The sequence below is a fragment of the Apodemus sylvaticus genome, chromosome 12, assembly GCF_947179515.1.
Source record: "Apodemus sylvaticus chromosome 12, mApoSyl1.1, whole genome shotgun sequence".
Lineage (NCBI taxonomy): Eukaryota > Metazoa > Chordata > Mammalia > Rodentia > Muridae > Apodemus > Apodemus sylvaticus.
The window spans coordinates 10,372,118-10,390,293 of record NC_067483.1 but is presented as its reverse complement, the minus strand read 5'-3'; the positions used below and the strand labels follow the sequence as shown (position 1 = coordinate 10,390,293).

The window sequence follows — 18,176 nt, the reverse complement described above, 5'->3', positions numbered from 1 at the left end:
GAGGTCTAATATCTAATATATACAAAGAACTCAAGAAAGTAGAACCCACTAAAACAAATAACCCCATTAAAAAGTGGGGTACCTAGCTAAACAAAGAATTTTCACATGAAGAACTTTGAAGAACTGAGAAACACCTTAAGAAATGTTCAAAATCATTAATCATTAGGGAAATGCAAATCAAAACACCCCTGATATTTCACCTCACACCAGTCAGAATGGCTAAGGTCAAAAACTCAGGAGACAGCACGTGTTGGCGAGGATGTGGAGAAAGAGGAACACTCCTCCACTGCTAGTGGGATTGCAAGATGGTGCAACCACTTTGGAAATCAGTATGGCGGTTCCTCAGAAAACTGGGCATGTCACTTCCTGAGAACCCTGTTATACCACTCCTGGGCATATATCCAGAGGATTCTTCAGCATGCAATAAGGACACATGCTCCACTATGTTCATAGCAGCCCTATTTGTAGTAGCCAGAAGCTGGAAAGAACCTAGGTGACCTTCAGTGGAGGAATGGATACAAAAAATGTGGTATATTTACACAATGGAATACTATTCAGCCATTAGAAACAATGAATTCATGAAATTCATAGACAAATGGATGGAGCTGTAGAACATCATACTAAGTGAGGTAACACAGTCTCAAAAGATCAATCATGGTATGCACTCACTGATAAGTGGATATTAGCCTAGAAACTTTGAATACCCAGGACATAATCCACAAATTAATTGATGTCCAAAAAGAATGGAGGAGTGGCTCCCGGTTCTGGAAAGACTCAGTGCAAGAGTATAGGGGAATTCCAGAACAGGGAAATGGGAAGAGATGGATGGAAGAACAGGGGGATGGAAGAGAGATTATGGGACTCACGGGGAGTGGGGACCCAGAAAAGGGAAATCATTTGAAATGTATATAAAAATATATCAATTAAAAAAAAATCATCCAGTGGGGGGTGTGTGGAAATGTTCAGACCCAATCCTTTTTTTTCTTAGCTATTTACATTTCAAATGTTGTCCACTATCCTGGTTTTCCACTGAAAATCCCATAACATATTCCCCTCCCTCTTTTCCCAGTCAACCCATTCCTGCTTCCCTATCATAGTATTCTCCCACACTGCAGCATCTCACCTTCCCAAGACAAAGTGCTTCTCCTCCCTTTGATCTCTAACAAGGCCATCCTCTGCTGCCAATGTGTCTGGAGCCAGGGGTAACTCCATGTGTACTCGATGGTTGATGGTTTAGTCCCTAGGAGCAATGGGTATACTGGGTGGCTCATATTGTTATTCCTCCTATGGTACTGCAAACCCCTTCAGCTCCTTTGGTCCTTTCTCTAGATCCCCCATTGCAGACCATGTGCTCCGTTCAATGAGAGTGCCCCTCTCTGTATTTGTCATGCACTAGCAGAGCCTCCCAGGTGACAGCTATATCAGGCTAGAGACAGCAAGCACTTGTGCACATCGACAATAGTGTCTGGGTTTTTTAACTTTATATGGGATGGGTACCTATGTAGGGCAGTGTCTGGATGGTCTTTCCCTCAGACTCTGCTCCACAATTGTCTCTGTATCTCCTTTTGTTGGTATTTTGTTCCCCCTTCTAAGAAGGACCAAAGTATCCATACTTTGTTCTTTCTTCACTAGCTTCATTTGATCTGTGAATTGTGTCTTGGGTATTCCAAGCTTCTGGGCTAATGTCCACTTATCATTGAGTGCATACCCTGTATGTTCTTTTGTGATTGGGTTACCTCACTCAGGATGATATTTTCCAGTTCCACCCATTTTCCTAAGAATTTCATAAGTTCATTGTTTTTAATAACTGAGTAGCATTCCATTATGTAAATATACCACATTTTCTGTGTCCATTCCTTCACTGAGGGAAATGTGGGTTCTTTCCAGCTTCTGGCTGTTATAAATAGAGCTGCTATGAACATACTGGAGCGTATGCCCTTAGCACATGCTGGAGATTCCTCTGGGAATATGCCCAGGAGTGGTATAGCAGTGTCCTCCAGTAGTATTATCCCAATTTTCTGAGGAACTGCCAAACTGATTTCCAGAGTGCTTGTACCAGCTGCAATGCCACCAGCAGTAAAGAAGCGTTCCTCTTTCTCTACATCCTCTCCTGCACCTTCTGTCTCCTGAGTTGTTGTTGTTGTTGCTGTTGTTGTTGTTTGTTTGTTTGTTTGTTTGGGGGTTGTTTTTTTTAGATTTTTTGTTTTGTTTAATTTTTTATTCAATATATTCTTTATTTACATTTCAAATGATTTCTCCTTTCCTGGATCCCAGCTCCCTGAAAGTCCCATAAGTCCTCTTTCTTTCCCCTGTTCCCCCATCCATCCCTTTCCATTTCCCTGTTCTGGTATTCCCCTACATTGCTGCACAGAATATTTCTAGGACCAGGGGCCACTCTTTCTTTCTTCTTCGGCATCAATTGATATGCATATTATGTCTTGGTTATTCCAAGCTTCTAGGCTAATATCCGCTTATCAGTGATGCATACCATAAGTGTTCTTTTGAGACTGGGTTACTTCACTTAGGATGATGTTCTCCATTCTGACTGATGTGAGGTGAAATCTCAGGGTTGTTTTGATTTGCATTTCCCAGATGACTAAGGATGTTGAACATTTCTTTAGGTACTTCTCAGCCAATCAATATTCCTCCAATGAAAATTCTTTGTTTAGCTTTGTACCCCATTTTTAATAGGGTGATTTGGCTCTCTGGAGTCTTAAGTCTTGAATTCTTCATATATATTGGATATTAACCCTCTGTGGGATGTAGACTTGGTAAAGATCTTTTTCCAATTTGTTGGTTGTCATTTTGTCCTGTGGACAGTGTCCTTTGCCTTATAGAAACTTTGTAATTTTATGATGTTCCATCTGTCAATTCTTGATCTTCAAGCATAAGCTATTGGTGTTCTGTTCAGGAAAATCCCCCCTTGTGCCCATGTGCTCAAGGCTCTCCCCCAGTTTCTTTTCTATTATTTTTAATGTGTCTTGTTTTATGTGGAGGTCCTCGATCCACTTGAACTTGAGCTTAGTACCAGGAGATAAGCATGAATTGATTTGCCTGCTTCTGCATGCCGACTACCAGTTGATATGTCACATTTATTGAAAAAGCTATCTTTTTTCCACTGGATTGTTTTAGCTCTTTTGTCAAAGATTAAGTGGCCATTGGTGTGTGGGTTCATTTTTGAGACCCATCCTTTTAATAATTCATATTGAAAACTATTTAGTATGATTAAGTGATGAATTGTGAGATAGTCAAGAATATGCTCACATTTGATTTTAATTTGGTTAATTACAAAAAGTGTTTTCAAGATTATATAATGAGTATTTGAGAATAATCAATGTTTGACAATTCAGTTATGTATATAGAGAGTCTTATAGACATCTGAGATCCAAAGAATATGGTATTTAATGTTATTTCTTTATTAAAGATCATTTGATTATGAGACATATATGCTCCTGACAGTATCCTCATTCTGCTTTAAGAAAGACATTGAACATCATTACCTCCAGAAAGAGTTGCTTCAATTGTGTGACAGTATACTCTGGTAAACAGTTGCCCTAATTCATCTGAAGACAAAAATACTGTATAAATAATAACAAAGAAAGGTGGTATAGTTTACTGCTGAGCTCTGCAAAGCTTCATAATTCCTTCTTCACTTAAGGTCTATCAGATGGTTTGGGGCCAGAAGGCTATAAATAAGGATCCAGAGTTTTAAGAAATTAAGGGACTGTCTAGACAGCAAGCAGTCTCTACCAATTACATAATTTTGGTAGTTCAGTCTTTGTTCTTCCACATATTTACATGATATTTAATTCCTACTCAGATCTTTGACAGGTTTGAAGATGAGTTATAGTCTTATATTTGAATCTAATTTGTTTAGCAGTAAAAAAAAGTTTTCTATTTGAAAAATGGATTTCAGGTGGTAATTCGAGTTAAAGTCAGAATAATTTAGGCATGAAATTATAGCATAGATGATAAGGTGCTCTATTTAAATTAACAAATATGGTGGACTTGATGTTAAGCATATATTTTAACTTATAATTTTCATAATGTTATAGTTGTGCTCTATTTATATCTGAGAGAAAGAGATTTTTTAATTGGACAAAATGAAAGAAATATTGTGAGTTGTCCAGATGATGTTTGAATTCTGATGTTAACTCTGCTTTCTTGAGAGGGGCTGCCTCTGATGAGCAGTCAATTATGTATTCACCTGATCTCATGAGAACCTTCATTCCATTCTAACTAGTTAATAATGTCTAGAGCCAGTGATAGAGCAGTAGAGAGGAAAGGTGGGAAAAGAAGTTATGAAGAGAGAGATTGGGAATGGAGGAAGGATGGAGGAGGAGGGGAAGGAAGAGGAGAAGGCCATGATTGAGCATAACTAGGTAGCTAGGAGAATCTGCAAGAAGCCAAGTTTCTTATAACCTCAGAAAAGATTAGTACAGTGCTTGATCTGCCAAATCTAGCCATGTATCTTATAATTATAAAAACAGGATTGTATGTTTTTATTTGAGCTCATTGGGGTTAGAAATTACTGCAACAATTGTGTGTGTGTGTGTGTGTGTGTATGTGTGTGTGTTTATCTTTTCATGTATATGCCGAAGAGCCAAACTTACCTCCTCACTCTTGTGCAATAAATATTTGACCAGCTAAGCCATCTCCAAATCCCTCTACCATATTCTCTTGTAACACAGAAATTCAAACAAGTCCATCCACTGCTGAGCACTGCTTTTCAGTGCTTTACCAAGACAATCTCACTGAACCACATGGTGATACATAGTTGGATGGGTGTTATGACTAACCTACCCATGCATATTTGTAATTACAAACAATGGCGACAAAGGGCATGGGAGATATTTCTGTCAGGAAGGTGTTTGGTACATAAATGTGAGATTCTGAGTGTTGATCTTGAGTATGCATTTAGAAAATAAGATGTGTCACTAGAGGAGGTAAGATTGTAAAGGTGCTGATCTCAAAAGGTGGAGAATGACAAAGGAATGACATGGCAAGACATTCAATCCTTAGTCTCCAGGATCAACACAAATCCATATGTGGACATATATAACAGTTCTCAACCAGTGATGGATAAGGAGGAATCAATGAACTCAGCTATGCAGAGTAACTGAATAAATGTTTGAAGGTATGCTCTTTTGTCTTCTCTTTTGCAGAGATTTCAGCTCTTTTTGATTCTGGTGCCTCTGTTACATACATGTTTAAAGAACCACATCCAGTGACCAAGAACACAAGCCTCGCATCTTCTGCTATCTACACAGATACAGCTCCATCCAAGGAAACCCTCATGCTGAGTTTCATGACAGCACAAAGCCCAACCCTCTTGCTCTACCTCAATTTCTCTTCTCAGAATTTTCTTGCTATTTTGCTCTCCAGGAATGGTGAGTGTTGGTGGCATAAAGCTACAAGGCCAGCCATATCTAGAGGGCCAGCTTATGTTGTTCCGCAAACCCTGCAGAGACTCATGGCTGGACAGCATCACACTAAACTCCTTCTGCTTCACCTTTATAGCCATAATTGGTATTTTGGGCCTGTGTTAATTTGCCATTGAAGTCTAAACTCATCAGCTTTTATTTGTCTTGACTTTGATATGGTAATTATTAGTTATTTGTTCCATGGTGAAATCCATTAAGTATAAAAGTTCATAAGAAGACCATAATTCAGATCGATGCTTGCTACACGTATTCTGTCATTTTTTGCTGCAATGCTCCTCAGTGGGGCTTGTAATGCATAAACACTTGCTGTCACTATCTAGGTATTTGAGAGAAATATAGTGTGTAAGCTATATCTCTGTGGCACATGACTTCCCTTTTGAGAGTCTTATTTTCATAGCGGCATCAATTCTTTTTATCATGACTTACTACTAAATTGTGATATTTGCCGCTCAGAAATGGCAAAAACTGGAGTATTTTACTTGACCAAATGGTACTTCTATTTCATAAATGAAATTCTGTTATTTTTTTCTTTCCTGGAATTATTAAAATTAGTTATAAAGCTCACACATTCTTAGAGTGCCTTGTCCCCTGACTTCACATACATAGATAAACTCAAGTATCATCTGAAGGCTGCAGTTCATTGTTATCTGGGCTTATGTGCTGGTGGAACTCTCAATAAAATATAATTTGCAAAATAGAATTTACTTCTGACTCTTTTAGATGTCTGTAGTATGTAGGTTGTCATGATGATATTGCTGATCATGAGCATTCAATAAAGTTGTGAACATGAATGAAAGAATGTAGAGCTAGTGAAGATATGGTAATTATAGGATGAATATAAACTATACCATATATAAAATAATGATGACAATCTCATATGAAGGATGTTAAAATGTCTTACCATATGACTTTTAATTGCACTGTGCCAGGACAAACCTAATAAAGCTATAACCAAGTATACTATGAAGTCAGAATCTACAATATGTAGTAATTGTTTAATAAATGAATAGAGGGAATAGACAAATATTCCTATGGCATGATCTCATACAACACTCTTCTATAGTCAAGAATATGGTTCTATTCCTATTTCAATATTCTTTAACCATGACAGAATTCTTGACTTTTGGTCAGTTCATCCTAACTACAGGGCCAGATTGTAGACTGGACTGTGGTGTGCCTTAGCAGAAGTAAGGCTTATTAAGGGTGGCCTGTGTGTGACCCTGTCTATACCTTAGGTGCATATAACATATTTCCCTTGATATGATTTTTCCTACAGCTTTTTTGTTCTTATGATGACTTCAATACAAAAAGAACTAATCATTTAATCTGAAAGCTATAATGAAAACTGAGGACCATGTGTGATGAAATAGCCTAAAGTACAAGATTACAACAGATGGTCTATAAGATGATATAGATATTATTATTCTGAGACCAAGATAGAGTGAAGAAAGAAGGCAGGGGCAGGCAGGCATTTAAAATAAAAGGGATAGAAAGAGGAGAATGAGAAGGAGGAGTAAAAGGTAGAAGAAGAAAAAGGTGATAGGAAAAATGAATAAGGCGACAAGGAAAGAGGAAATAAAAGAGGAGGAATGGGTCTTTGTTTTTGTTTTTGTTTTTGTTTTGTTTTGTTTTGCCCATGGGCAATTCAATGCTTTACTTATTACTAGTTTAAATGTATATGGCCAAAAGCATGCAAACAGCTCAAAATATCAGGTTTGTCAATTGTGTGAGGCTGTCTTTGGATCCTGGAGCATGAACAGTTCATAAAGGTAAATATAGGGCAGATAGCTAATCCATGGAACAAACAGGAATGTCTCCTAACATTGAGCCCAGTTATTTTACTTCTAAGAAGCATCATCTTCTCCTGATGTGTTTGGACCATATTAAGGTGTTTATAGAGAGGTTTGCACTTGAAGTCTCTTTAGAGTAGGCCTTCAAATACCTAAATCAGTCATAGCATACCTCTGATATTATGACTGCCAAGAATACATGGCATGAAATTATTTTAATGAAAATATTCTGTGATTAACTCTCCTATTGTTTCTTGTTACTCATTGATATTAAGATGCCTAGTATGCCAAGATTATGCAGTTGTAGAACTTGAGGCAGGAGGACATCATAATTCATAATAACACAGTGTAAAACAGAAAGGGACTTCAACCTCCTTTACCCAGCCCAGTAGCATAGTCAGCTGTTTGTTTTTGTTTGTTTGTTTTGTTTGTTTGGGTTTTTTTAACCTTGTGGTAGAATCTCACTGCAGCTTTCATATCTGCTGTCCAAGCTTCTAAATGCTAGAATGATGGGATTTTAATCTTTGAAACAGAAAATTCTTTTAAATAATTAACTTTTCTTTAGATGATAATCATTATTTAAATCCTTCCTTGCATATTTCCTTGTGTTTTCCTTTCAAGATATCCTTAAACTTTCTTTATTAGAAGTTTCACCTGACTTTATAGATATCACCATTTTAGCAGCCCTAAGTTCAGGAAACAAGGCAATTCTATGGTCCTACCTACTGGTTGTGTCTGTTTCAGGTTGTTGTAAACACTCAGCTGTGTGGCATGGGATCGCAGGCTGACTCTCAGGAAAGTATTATGGTACAGAAAGCACTTCTGCTAAATATCTGGGTTCAAACCTAGAACACACTAACTGTGATTTATAGATTCTTGTCTCCTGAAACAAATAATCCTACCAGAACACATGGATAGTGGTGGAAATAGACTTTTAAGTAGAAAGGAAGTCCTGAACTTAGCAGTAGGCTAGTGGTCCAGGAAGAGTTCAGGTTCAAATTCTTAGACCCAAAGTGCCAAGTCCCTTTATAGATCATTTTCATAATTACTTTCCTTTTCCCAGGACCTTATTTTGTACTTGTTGTGTTTTGTTAACAGGTAGTCCCCAGGGCAGGGGTTTCTCTATTAACTGGCTTTGTCATATGCTAATCTTGATTTGATTACCTTCTTCATACTCTTATCCTCCCAGGAGGAGACATCCTCTTTAAATTCTCCTTTGCTGTGAGTAGTCAATAGTCCAGAAAAGACTTTATTTAGAATTTTTGGTATTTCTTCCATCACCTCTTGCTTCAAAGACAGAACTGAGGGACTATTATTACTGTTTCATTAACAGTCATAGTGGAAAATTGTATGATAAATATGAAAGATGTAGGAGACAAGAAAGACTTGGAAATTATTCCACACTATATGAAAAGGGACAGATTCAGAAAACTACCTAAATGTGGAAAAAGCAATCAAGATGAAATTGGAGTGGTTAGATTTCTGAAGTAATCTAGCTGGAAAGAAGACTTGGAGAGAAAATTCACAGTATCAATTTATTTTAGGTCACTGGGGCTCATAGAGACTGACCTACCAGCAAGGAATCTGGCCTGAGACTAACCTAGGTCCTCTGCATATATCTTACAGTTGTATAACTTGATTAAAACAGTGGGAATAGGAACTGTCTCTAACTCTGTTGCCCCCCTTTGGGACCATTACCCCTACTTTGTTGCCTTGTCTAGCCTTAATAGGGAGGGGGTACCAAATCATACTGCAACTTGATATACCTATGGCTGATTGATATTCATGTGAGGCCTACCCTTTTTTCTGAAGAGAAAAGGAGGAGGAGGAGATGTTGTGATCCAGGAAAAGGAGGGTACTGGGACTGAAAGGACGCTTACATCCAAATGCAAAATAAATAAAATTTAAAAAGAAAAAGAAACTTGAGTACAGTCATTACAATAATGGAACAAATGTCTTCAGTGCTATGAAGGGCCTCATCATAATGTTCCTCAGATAGCATTTAACTGTCTATTTGCTGAGGAAACTATGATAATTCTAAATGTAGGCAAGAGACAAAATTACAACTGGCAGCCATTGAATTTCTTCCCAAGTCTTAGATTTTTTTATTCTTTATTCCTTCCTTGTATTTTCTTCCATGAATCCTTTCTGAAAGTTTGTTTATAGAACTTCAAGTGTTCTTTGAGGAATTAAGAAGGATCCATGTCATCAGTTTGGTCCTGGTATATTCACAACATTAAGCAATTGGCCTGATTAACAGTAGATCAAGAATTAAGAACACTTTATAACTGCCCAGTAGTCAGGGAGAACTGGGTATACCTGGAAGTGGGGTTGGGGATGAAATAGTATCAGTGAATGAAAGAAATAAGCAGTCAAAACAAATTCAGATCAGGCTCAAAATTTAATTTTTAGCTCTGTGTATATATAGGAGAAACACCCAAAGACCCATTCTGGATTCTGATGCCTTGTGTCAGCTGGATTCTGTGGCAAAACAAGCTCAGGTGCTGTCTGCTTCTCTAGGAAACTGCAGGTGCAAGGCAGGAGACTTCCACCCAGGATGGAAGACACTACCCTAGGTGGGCTAGGTCAGTGGAAGTCTGACTGTGGCAAACAATTAAGGTCTAATTAGCCTTCTCAGGGGTGGGGGAAGGGCACAATTCCCCCTTTTTTATTTTTTAAAAATGAGCAGAATTGGGGACACAAGATTTACATGCACCCCATGATCCTGTCTAGGGAATATTGTGGCTAAATGACTGTGTCTGTCTTAGGTGTGTGTCTCAATTACTTATATTTACTATATCATTATAATTTAATGTGCATATTTTCTAGAAGTAACAAATTACTGTCTCAAGCCAATGTTATTTTGAAGATATAAAGAATGAGATAGTGTGCCAATTGTTCCTTTGTAAGGCATATAAATCTGCTGTGGCATTGCTTTAACGGGTCTTGTCCAGGTAATCCAGTATGAGATCTTAAATGTCCAAAGACAGTTCTTTAAAGTAACAGTACTTTCTCTTAACTTGAGTATTTGCATAAAAAATTGTAAAATTTGACAAAGAACAGTATCTAAAAGAGAAGCAATTTCAAGATATTGCAAACCACGAGATATATATTGGCTCTCAGGATACAAATTGAAAGCTTGATTCTTCAACATTTTAAAAAGAGAGGCTACAGCATGTAATTCAATTATTTATTCTGACTCAGGGGAATATTCAAGAGAATAAACATGTGATTCAATTACATATAATGTCTTCCTATTATATAAGCCATCTGTAAATACAGTAAGCACTTTCTCCATTGGGCATACATGCAAAACTACAGGAAATACAAAATAATTCATAGAATAAAGTTGTCACAAGTTGCCCCCTGGATAATGATTATGAATTTTGCCTAAAATGTTTTCCATGCAATAGGCCAAATATCAATATTCAGCAATAACCAATTTAATTGCTGTTTTAAACAATGAATAAATGTCTCATCAGGTTCTGAAGACATTCTTCCCATAATACTTTCAAAATGCTATCCTACAATTCTCTATTGACACAGCTACAGCTTCATAATATGATGTTGAAACTTTACTTGGAGATGAAGAAAGATAAATCCAAATCAATGCTCCCATTTGCCAAAGAATTTCTGTGGGCACATCAATAACATAGACAGCCAGCATGTGATTACAGTAGCAGCTTCTACTATCTGCCAAACTATTCATTTCTCACCAGTTAATTTGCATCCCCCTTGAAATTTGAAAACAAAGGCTTAAGTCCTCCTGTGGAGAGCGTAATGTGAGGTCTTTGTCAATTTGTATCTCTTAGAACTTTTAAATATAATTTGAAGTAAGCAAATAATCTTTTCTATCTTAAATTTTGTGTGCCCCAATAATTTTTGTATTTCAATATTTGTGAGGCCACAAATATTGAAAAAGACATTGCCCTTGAATCTTCTCTGAAGCAACAACTACCCCAAAATTTCCTTGTTGTAAAACTCCTTCAGAGTAATCAGCAGACTCTATTTATATAATATAAAGCTATTAGCCATCCTAGAGGCAAAACATTCCAATGGTATTACTTCCTGGGCTTTTTGAAATTGCAAGCTCACTAAAAGCAAACCTTTTACCATCATCAGGATACAAAGGAATAAAAAAACAATCTTCCAAATATATAATAATTTTATATGGAGTAGGCAGGCCAGATTGTAATGCCTCTGCAAGTTACATGACCTCATTAACCTTTCTTAAATATTAAGTTTGACCTTCATTTTAGACAACCCTTTCATAAATCTGTATTAATGCAGTTTTGGCTTAGAAATAGGGGCCCTAAAATCTCCATGGTAAGGGTTTTCAAGAGAAAAGAGTGTTACACAAACCTCTACTGAGGTTGCTTTGAGCTTTCCAGAAACACAAATGTAAATATTTACAGTAATATCCCACAAAGCAGTAGCCTCCTTCTGCTTGACATTTTCATAATTACCAATATTGGTGAGTTAAAATCCTCATTTGCATTTCCCTGATGACTAAGGATCTTGACCATTTCTTTAGGTACTTCTTATCACCTAAATATGGTATTCCTCAGTTGAAAATTCTAGGTTTAGCTCTGTTTTACATTTTAATAAGGTTATTTGGCTCTCTGGAATTTAAACTATTGCTTTTTTATTTATTTATTTTTTTATTGTTTGTATGTTTTGGGCATTAGCCCTGTATTGAATGTAGGATTGGTGAAGATCTTTTCCCAACCTCTTGTTTGCCATTTCATCCGATTGGCAGGGTCCTTTGCCTTACAGAAGATTTGCAATTTTATGATGTCCCATTTGTTGAGTTTTGAACTTAGAGCACAAAACATTTGTGTTCTGTTCAGGAAATTTGCCCCTGTGCCCATGTGTTTGAGGCTCTTTCTCAGTTTCTTTTTTATTAGTTTCAATGTATCCGGTTTTATTTCCAAGTCCTTGGTCCACTTGGACTTAAGATTTGTACAAAGAAATAAGAATGGATAGATGGCATTCTTCTACATGCCGAAACCAGTTAACCCAGCACCATTTATTGAAAAAGCTGTCTTTTTTCACTGGAGGCTTATAGTTCCTTTGTCAAAGATCAAGTTACCATAGGTGTGTGGGTTCATTTCTGTGACCTGTCCAGCAGGTCCAGTTATTCTAGGGTCCTGAAGAGGTGCTACCTGAGAGTCAAAATGGGGGAGAAAGAAAGGGAGACCAAGCAATCGGGGTGTCTTTATGTCAAGGTCTCATTTAATGTCGGGGAGGTAAATGAATTTTAAGGCTTACAGAGAAGGAATTGATCTTCACACAAGAACAAAGGAGGGAAGGGCAGAGACACCCCTGGCAATCGAAGCAGGAAGCAAAGAGGTCATCCGGTGGGGACACCTGGAGTTAACGCTGGCAGGAACATTCCATGGTTAGGGCAGGAATATCTTGTGGTATTCTCGGAATCTTCTCGCACTGATAGCTCATGGGGAAGGCTCTAGTTAATTGTTCTTCCTTCTCAGCAGCTGCCACCTTAGGACTGTGAGTAAGCATAAGTCCGAATAGCTCGGGACAGTTCCCCACATCTCCCCCTTAATTCTTTTTTAAGAGACCAAGTGGTCCTGGGGGGAGACGGCTGGTCGGAGGTTATACAGGCCATAAATATGTAGCCCACTCTGTCTTAGGATCGACCTCTGGGTCCCCAGTCTTACCCATCATAGGGTTACCTTGTCATCCTCAATGCCCCATGTCTTAGGTTGGTCAGGGGACAGAGGAAGTTGCCCGTCATTGAGAAGGCTACCTTGGGCGGAATCAACTGACCTCCACACAAGTCCAGGGATGAAAAAAATGGGAACCAAATGCTTTATTTTAGAAGATTATGAAAATCGAGCCTCTCTGAGGTCAGTGTAGAGGAGATTTCTTCCCAGAAGCTTGGTGTCTTTGGATCCCCAGCCTCTCCAGTCTCCAGCTGATGGTATTGTACTGAAAGATAATTCTTAGGCAGGGTAGAATCTATTTGTGACTTAATGAAGTGGGTTAGCCATTGAAAGGCCCAGGGACCAAAGGAAACCAATAACAATAGGCCTATAAAAGGCCCAATGATAGAGGATAATAGAGTAGAGAGCCATGGGGACGTGGAGAACCAGTTTTTATACCAGGACGCTTGTTGTTCCCATTCTTTTTTGCATTTTTCTAAACTTTCTTTTACTCTCCTCAGACTCTTGTCTACCAGTCCTTTTTTATTAACATAAACACAGCATTCTTCTCTGAGGGCTGTGCAGAGCCCTCCTTGTCGAAGGATGAGCAGACCAAGACGTCTTCGATTCTGTAAAACTACCTCTGACAAAGAGGCCACAGAATCTTTTGACTAAGATGACTTAAGTTGACTAAGCCATCTCTTAGTTTGGCCAGATCTTTATCAATGGCAGCACTGAGCAGGTAAGAGTGCTGTCGATTTTGTTGAGAAGTAACAAGGGAGGCTACCCCCAGCCCTAGAATGACGACAAGGTTGATAGCCGATACAGGCTCTCTGTTGGCTCTATGGGGCATCGCACTTCCCCGTTCCCAAAAATTCAGGTCTTCTGGTTCATGGATGCTAAATTTAGGAAATAATTTTATCAACACACAATAGTCTCTGTTTTCTGTAAACTGAGAGATTATAAGAAAGGTAGTCAAGCCAGTAGAACAGGCCAGATAAGTATAATTTGGGGCTAAAAGGTATTCAGAATGTTCATGAATGGTAATTTTATGGTTGCCAATTTCTAACAGTTGTCGAGGCTGAATCATGCTCTTTCCTAACACATAGCTTCCAATCCCCGAAACTTCGGTAAGAATAATCTCTAGAGAAGTGGCAATGAGCTCCCTTGAATCATTGGTGTAGGTAAAATTTCCAAAGAGAGCTATACCCTCATAAAAGGGTGGGGAAGCTGAGAAGCACATCCAGCACTCTGTATATTGGGTTGAATTAAGCTCTTGTTCCTTAGGATTCCCCACCATGTAATAAGGATACATGCTCTACTATGTTCATAGCAACCCTATTTATAATTGCCAGATGCTGGAAAGAACCCAGGTATTCCTCAACAGAAGAGTGGATGCAAAAAATGTGGTATATCTACACAATGGAGTACTATTCAGCCATTAGAAACAATGAATTCATGAAATTCTTAGGCAAATGGATGGAGCTAGAGAACATCATACTAAGTGAGGTAACCCAGACTCAAAAGGTGAATCATGGTATGCACTCACTAATAAGTGGTTATTAACCTAGAAAACTGGAATACCCAAAACATAATCCACACATCAAATGAGGTACAAGAAGAAAGGAGGAGTGGCCCCTGGTTCTGGAAAGACTCAGTGAAGCAGTATTCGGCAAAACCAGAACAGGGAAGTGGGAAGGGGTGGGTGGGAGGACAGGGGAAGAGAAGGGGGCTTACGGGACTTTCGGGGAGTGGGGGGCTAGAAAAGGGGAAATCATTTGAAATGTAAATAAATTATATCGAATAAAAAAAAAAAAAAAAAAAAAAAGAAGCAGAGCAGAGGCAGAGGCATTAAAGAGGGAAAAAATTAGCTTGGAGGAGGGCATTGGGCCTAGGGGTATGGTAGGCTGAAACAAGGTAGTTAATGAGGAACTTTTTGGAACTCATGTGATTGAGAAACACTTAGGCCTCGAGGCTTAATTAGATGATGAAGGGGTAAGATTATGTAATTGCTGATTAGGTCCAATGGAAGCTTTATGCTGATTAGGAATGGTTTTAAGAAGTCTAATTTTAAAGATCAGACCAGGATCTGTCTTGGTTTTATAAAGTCGCAAACTCCATTCATTTCTTCTGGTGTTTTCCAGCTTCCATGAAGGAAAATGTCACAGGCAGGCACTACCCCTGAGTAGGGGAAGAGGTCTTGCATGAATCTAGAGATACTTTGTTTGATTGGTATCCTTTTTTGACCTGGATCAAACCCCTGGATGAGGTCGTCTGCCAATAAGTGTCCCCAGTTGTCTCACATCCCCAAGTGGCACAGAAGAAATCATCTCCAAACCCACATTTACCATTTAATGTACGATCTCTATGAGAGGTCCTGGGGCAGACATAAAAATCTGTGCTCAGCTTGGCCAGAGCCCATCTCTGTAGAGCACAGGAAAATCCAGGAAGCACCTGTTGTGGTGGACATGCATCCGTGGAAGCCTGTAGGACCTGAGACAGGGGTGAGGAGGTGTTAGGCACCTGCCGGTAGGGTCCTGTTCCGAGTGCTAATAGGCATGGATCAACTTTCAATTCAGGCCAAGGTGTTTTCCCTGTTACAATGGAGGTTGAATTAACCACATCTCCTGCTTGATTTAAAATTTGCCAGGTATAATTATACACTTGATAAGGGGGACTCTTCTGGGGGCTCACCAATCTGGGGGTCATTATTAACAAAAGAATAAGATGTCTTGGGGTCCAGATGTTGATCATCATTCTGCAAGAGAAAACATGATTTTCTCAGGAGCCACCCTGGAATTTGTTATAAGGCTTTATCAATCTTTCAGGGAGCCACCTTGCTCCCCCTTCTTTAGAATTATAAATGCAGGCAGATAGGGGGTCTTTCGAAAGGGCTTGGGCATAATCCATGTTTGTTGTGGGATGCCATAGGTGATCAACGGCAGAGCACCCTTGTTGATCTAGAATTAGGAAATTTAAAACAAACAGTGCATGGGATAATAGAGCTTAGCATTCCCTTTAAAGGAATAAAGGGATTCTTGAGCAGTGAGTTTTAAAAGGGTATTTTTAAGTGTTTGATTGGCATGTTCAATAATCCCCTGACCCTGAGGGTTGTAGGGGATGCGTGTAATATGTTTTATCTGCATTTGAGAGCAAAATTGTTTAAAAGTTTGACTGGTATATCCAGGCCCATTGTCTGCCTTAAGTATTTTGGGTTGGCCCATCACAGAGAAGGTAAGCAACATATGGGAAATAACATTTTTTGTGGCCTCTCCCATCTCTGCAGAGGCACATAAAAATCCACTAAAAGTATCAACAGTCACATGCACAAATTTAAGTTTTCCGAAAGAGGGAACCTGAGTAACATCCATTTGCCAAAGTTCTCTGGGGACAAAGCCCCTGGGATTGACTCCCAGATGTAGCTCAGGAAGTAATGTTAGGCAATTTCTACAGCCTTTTACAATTTGCCTAGCCTGTTCCGGAGTTATTTTATATCTAAGTCTTAATGTTTGAGCATTTAGGTGATGAAGGGAATGAGCCATCTGAGACTCCTGAAGTGGATCAGTGAGGGAGGCTGCTATTACTAAGCAAGTGGCTTTATCAGCCAAATCATTCCCCTTAGCCAGCGGACCAAGTAGGTATGTATGGGCCCTTATGTGCCCTACAAAGAATGGGCTCGTTCAAGTCCTTATATGCTGTTGTATCTCGAGGAACAATGAAAAGGCTGGTGTCAAAGGCTGTATGGTAGGGACAACTTAAAGAACTTGGAGGGCTCTGACTACATAATAGCTATCTGAATAAAGATTAAAACTCCCTTCAATAGTTTTAAATACCTCAAGGGTGCCTCAAAATTCCACTAATTGAACAGAGGCATAGGGCGTGTTAATATAAGAGGCCTGATTTCCAATGACAAAGGAAGCCCTTCCATTTTAGATACATCTATAAAGACAGTTAATGCATCCCTTATAGGTTTTAATCACATAGCTTTTGGAAAAACAAAAGGGGTGTTATGGAGAAATTGTATCAATTTATCTCCTGGTAGGTGGGTATCAAACTTCCCTTGATAGCTGGACAAAAAGACAGTCCATTCATCATCTCTCTGTTGTAGCCAAGCAAGTTGCTCTTGTGAATAGGGTGAGATAATTATCTCTGGATCACGGCCGAAATATAGAACAGCTGTTTTGAGTCCAAGAGTTATTCCCTGGCAAACTAGGGAAGGGTAGGTGGGGAGTATTTTAGGGTGAGTGGCTGATAAGTGCACCCACATAAGTGGTTGCCCACTTTGCCATAGAAGGCCTGTTGGTGTAACCTTGTTGCAAAGATAATTTTAAAAAGATTTTTGGATGGGTCAAAATATCCTATAAATTGTTGACTAATAGCCTGTTCTTCCAATTGCAAGGAATTTTCAGCCTCTGAGGCCAAAGCTCTAGGGGAGGAAGGATCAGAACTGCCTTTTAGGATATACAAGAGGGGTTTAAGATCATCAGTGGTCAATTTTAGGTATGGTCTAAGCCAATTAATATCACCCAAAAGTTTTGGAAAATCATTTAAGGTCTGCAACTGTGATCTTCTGATTGTTAACTTTTGAGATTGGCCAGAGGTGGGTCCCAAATGAAATCCCTGGAACAAGAAGGGAAACTGTAAATTTTCTCGGGAGCTATAACAAAGCCCCTCTGTTGTAAGGCAAGTACTAATTCTTGGGCTGTCTGTTGGGTTTCTGACAGGTCGGCTGATAAAACCAGCAAATCATCCATGTAATGAACGATATAGGCCATTGGATGGCATATCCATACTGGATCTGTAGTCTGTGCCACATAATGTTGGACAAGGTAGGACTGTTAGCCATTCCTTATGGTAATACATGCCATTGAAAGCGGGTATTGGGACCTGCATGATTAATAATAGGGATAGAAAAGGCAAAGCGAGTGCAATCCTCAGGGTGAAGGTAGATAGAAAAAAAAAAAGCAGTCTTTTATATCAATCACTATGTTATGAAAGTCTTTTGGGATAGCTATTGGGGAGGGCAGCCCAGGTTGTAGTGCCCCCATGGGGTTCATAGTTTTGTTGACCTCTCGGAGGTCTTGTAATAACCTCCAGTTACCATTTTTCTTTTATATGACGGATATGGGAGTATTCCACGGGGAGGTGGAGGGTTCAAGGTGCCCCAGTGATAATTGTTCCTGTACCAATCTTAGGGTGGCCTGAACCTTTTCTTTAGGCATGGACCACTGATCGATCCAGACTGGGTCATTTGATTTCCAAGATATTTTATCATT

At 39.0% G+C, this 18,176-nt stretch overlaps 1 protein-coding gene across 3 annotated transcripts in view; it reads left to right on the top strand.

Moving 5' to 3' along the window:
* The window catches only part of LOC127697757 (contactin-associated protein like 5-3), an 826,357-nt gene that overhangs the window by 701,589 nt on the left and 106,592 nt on the right, over window positions 1-18,176 (top strand). For all 3 annotated transcript variants that reach the window (XM_052201048.1, XM_052201047.1, XM_052201046.1), the window contains one exon: window positions 5,166-5,390. In XM_052201048.1, the coding sequence (XP_052057008.1) occupies window positions 5,166-5,390 (225 nt within the window). The remainder of the gene's footprint in view (window positions 1-5,165; window positions 5,391-18,176) is intronic.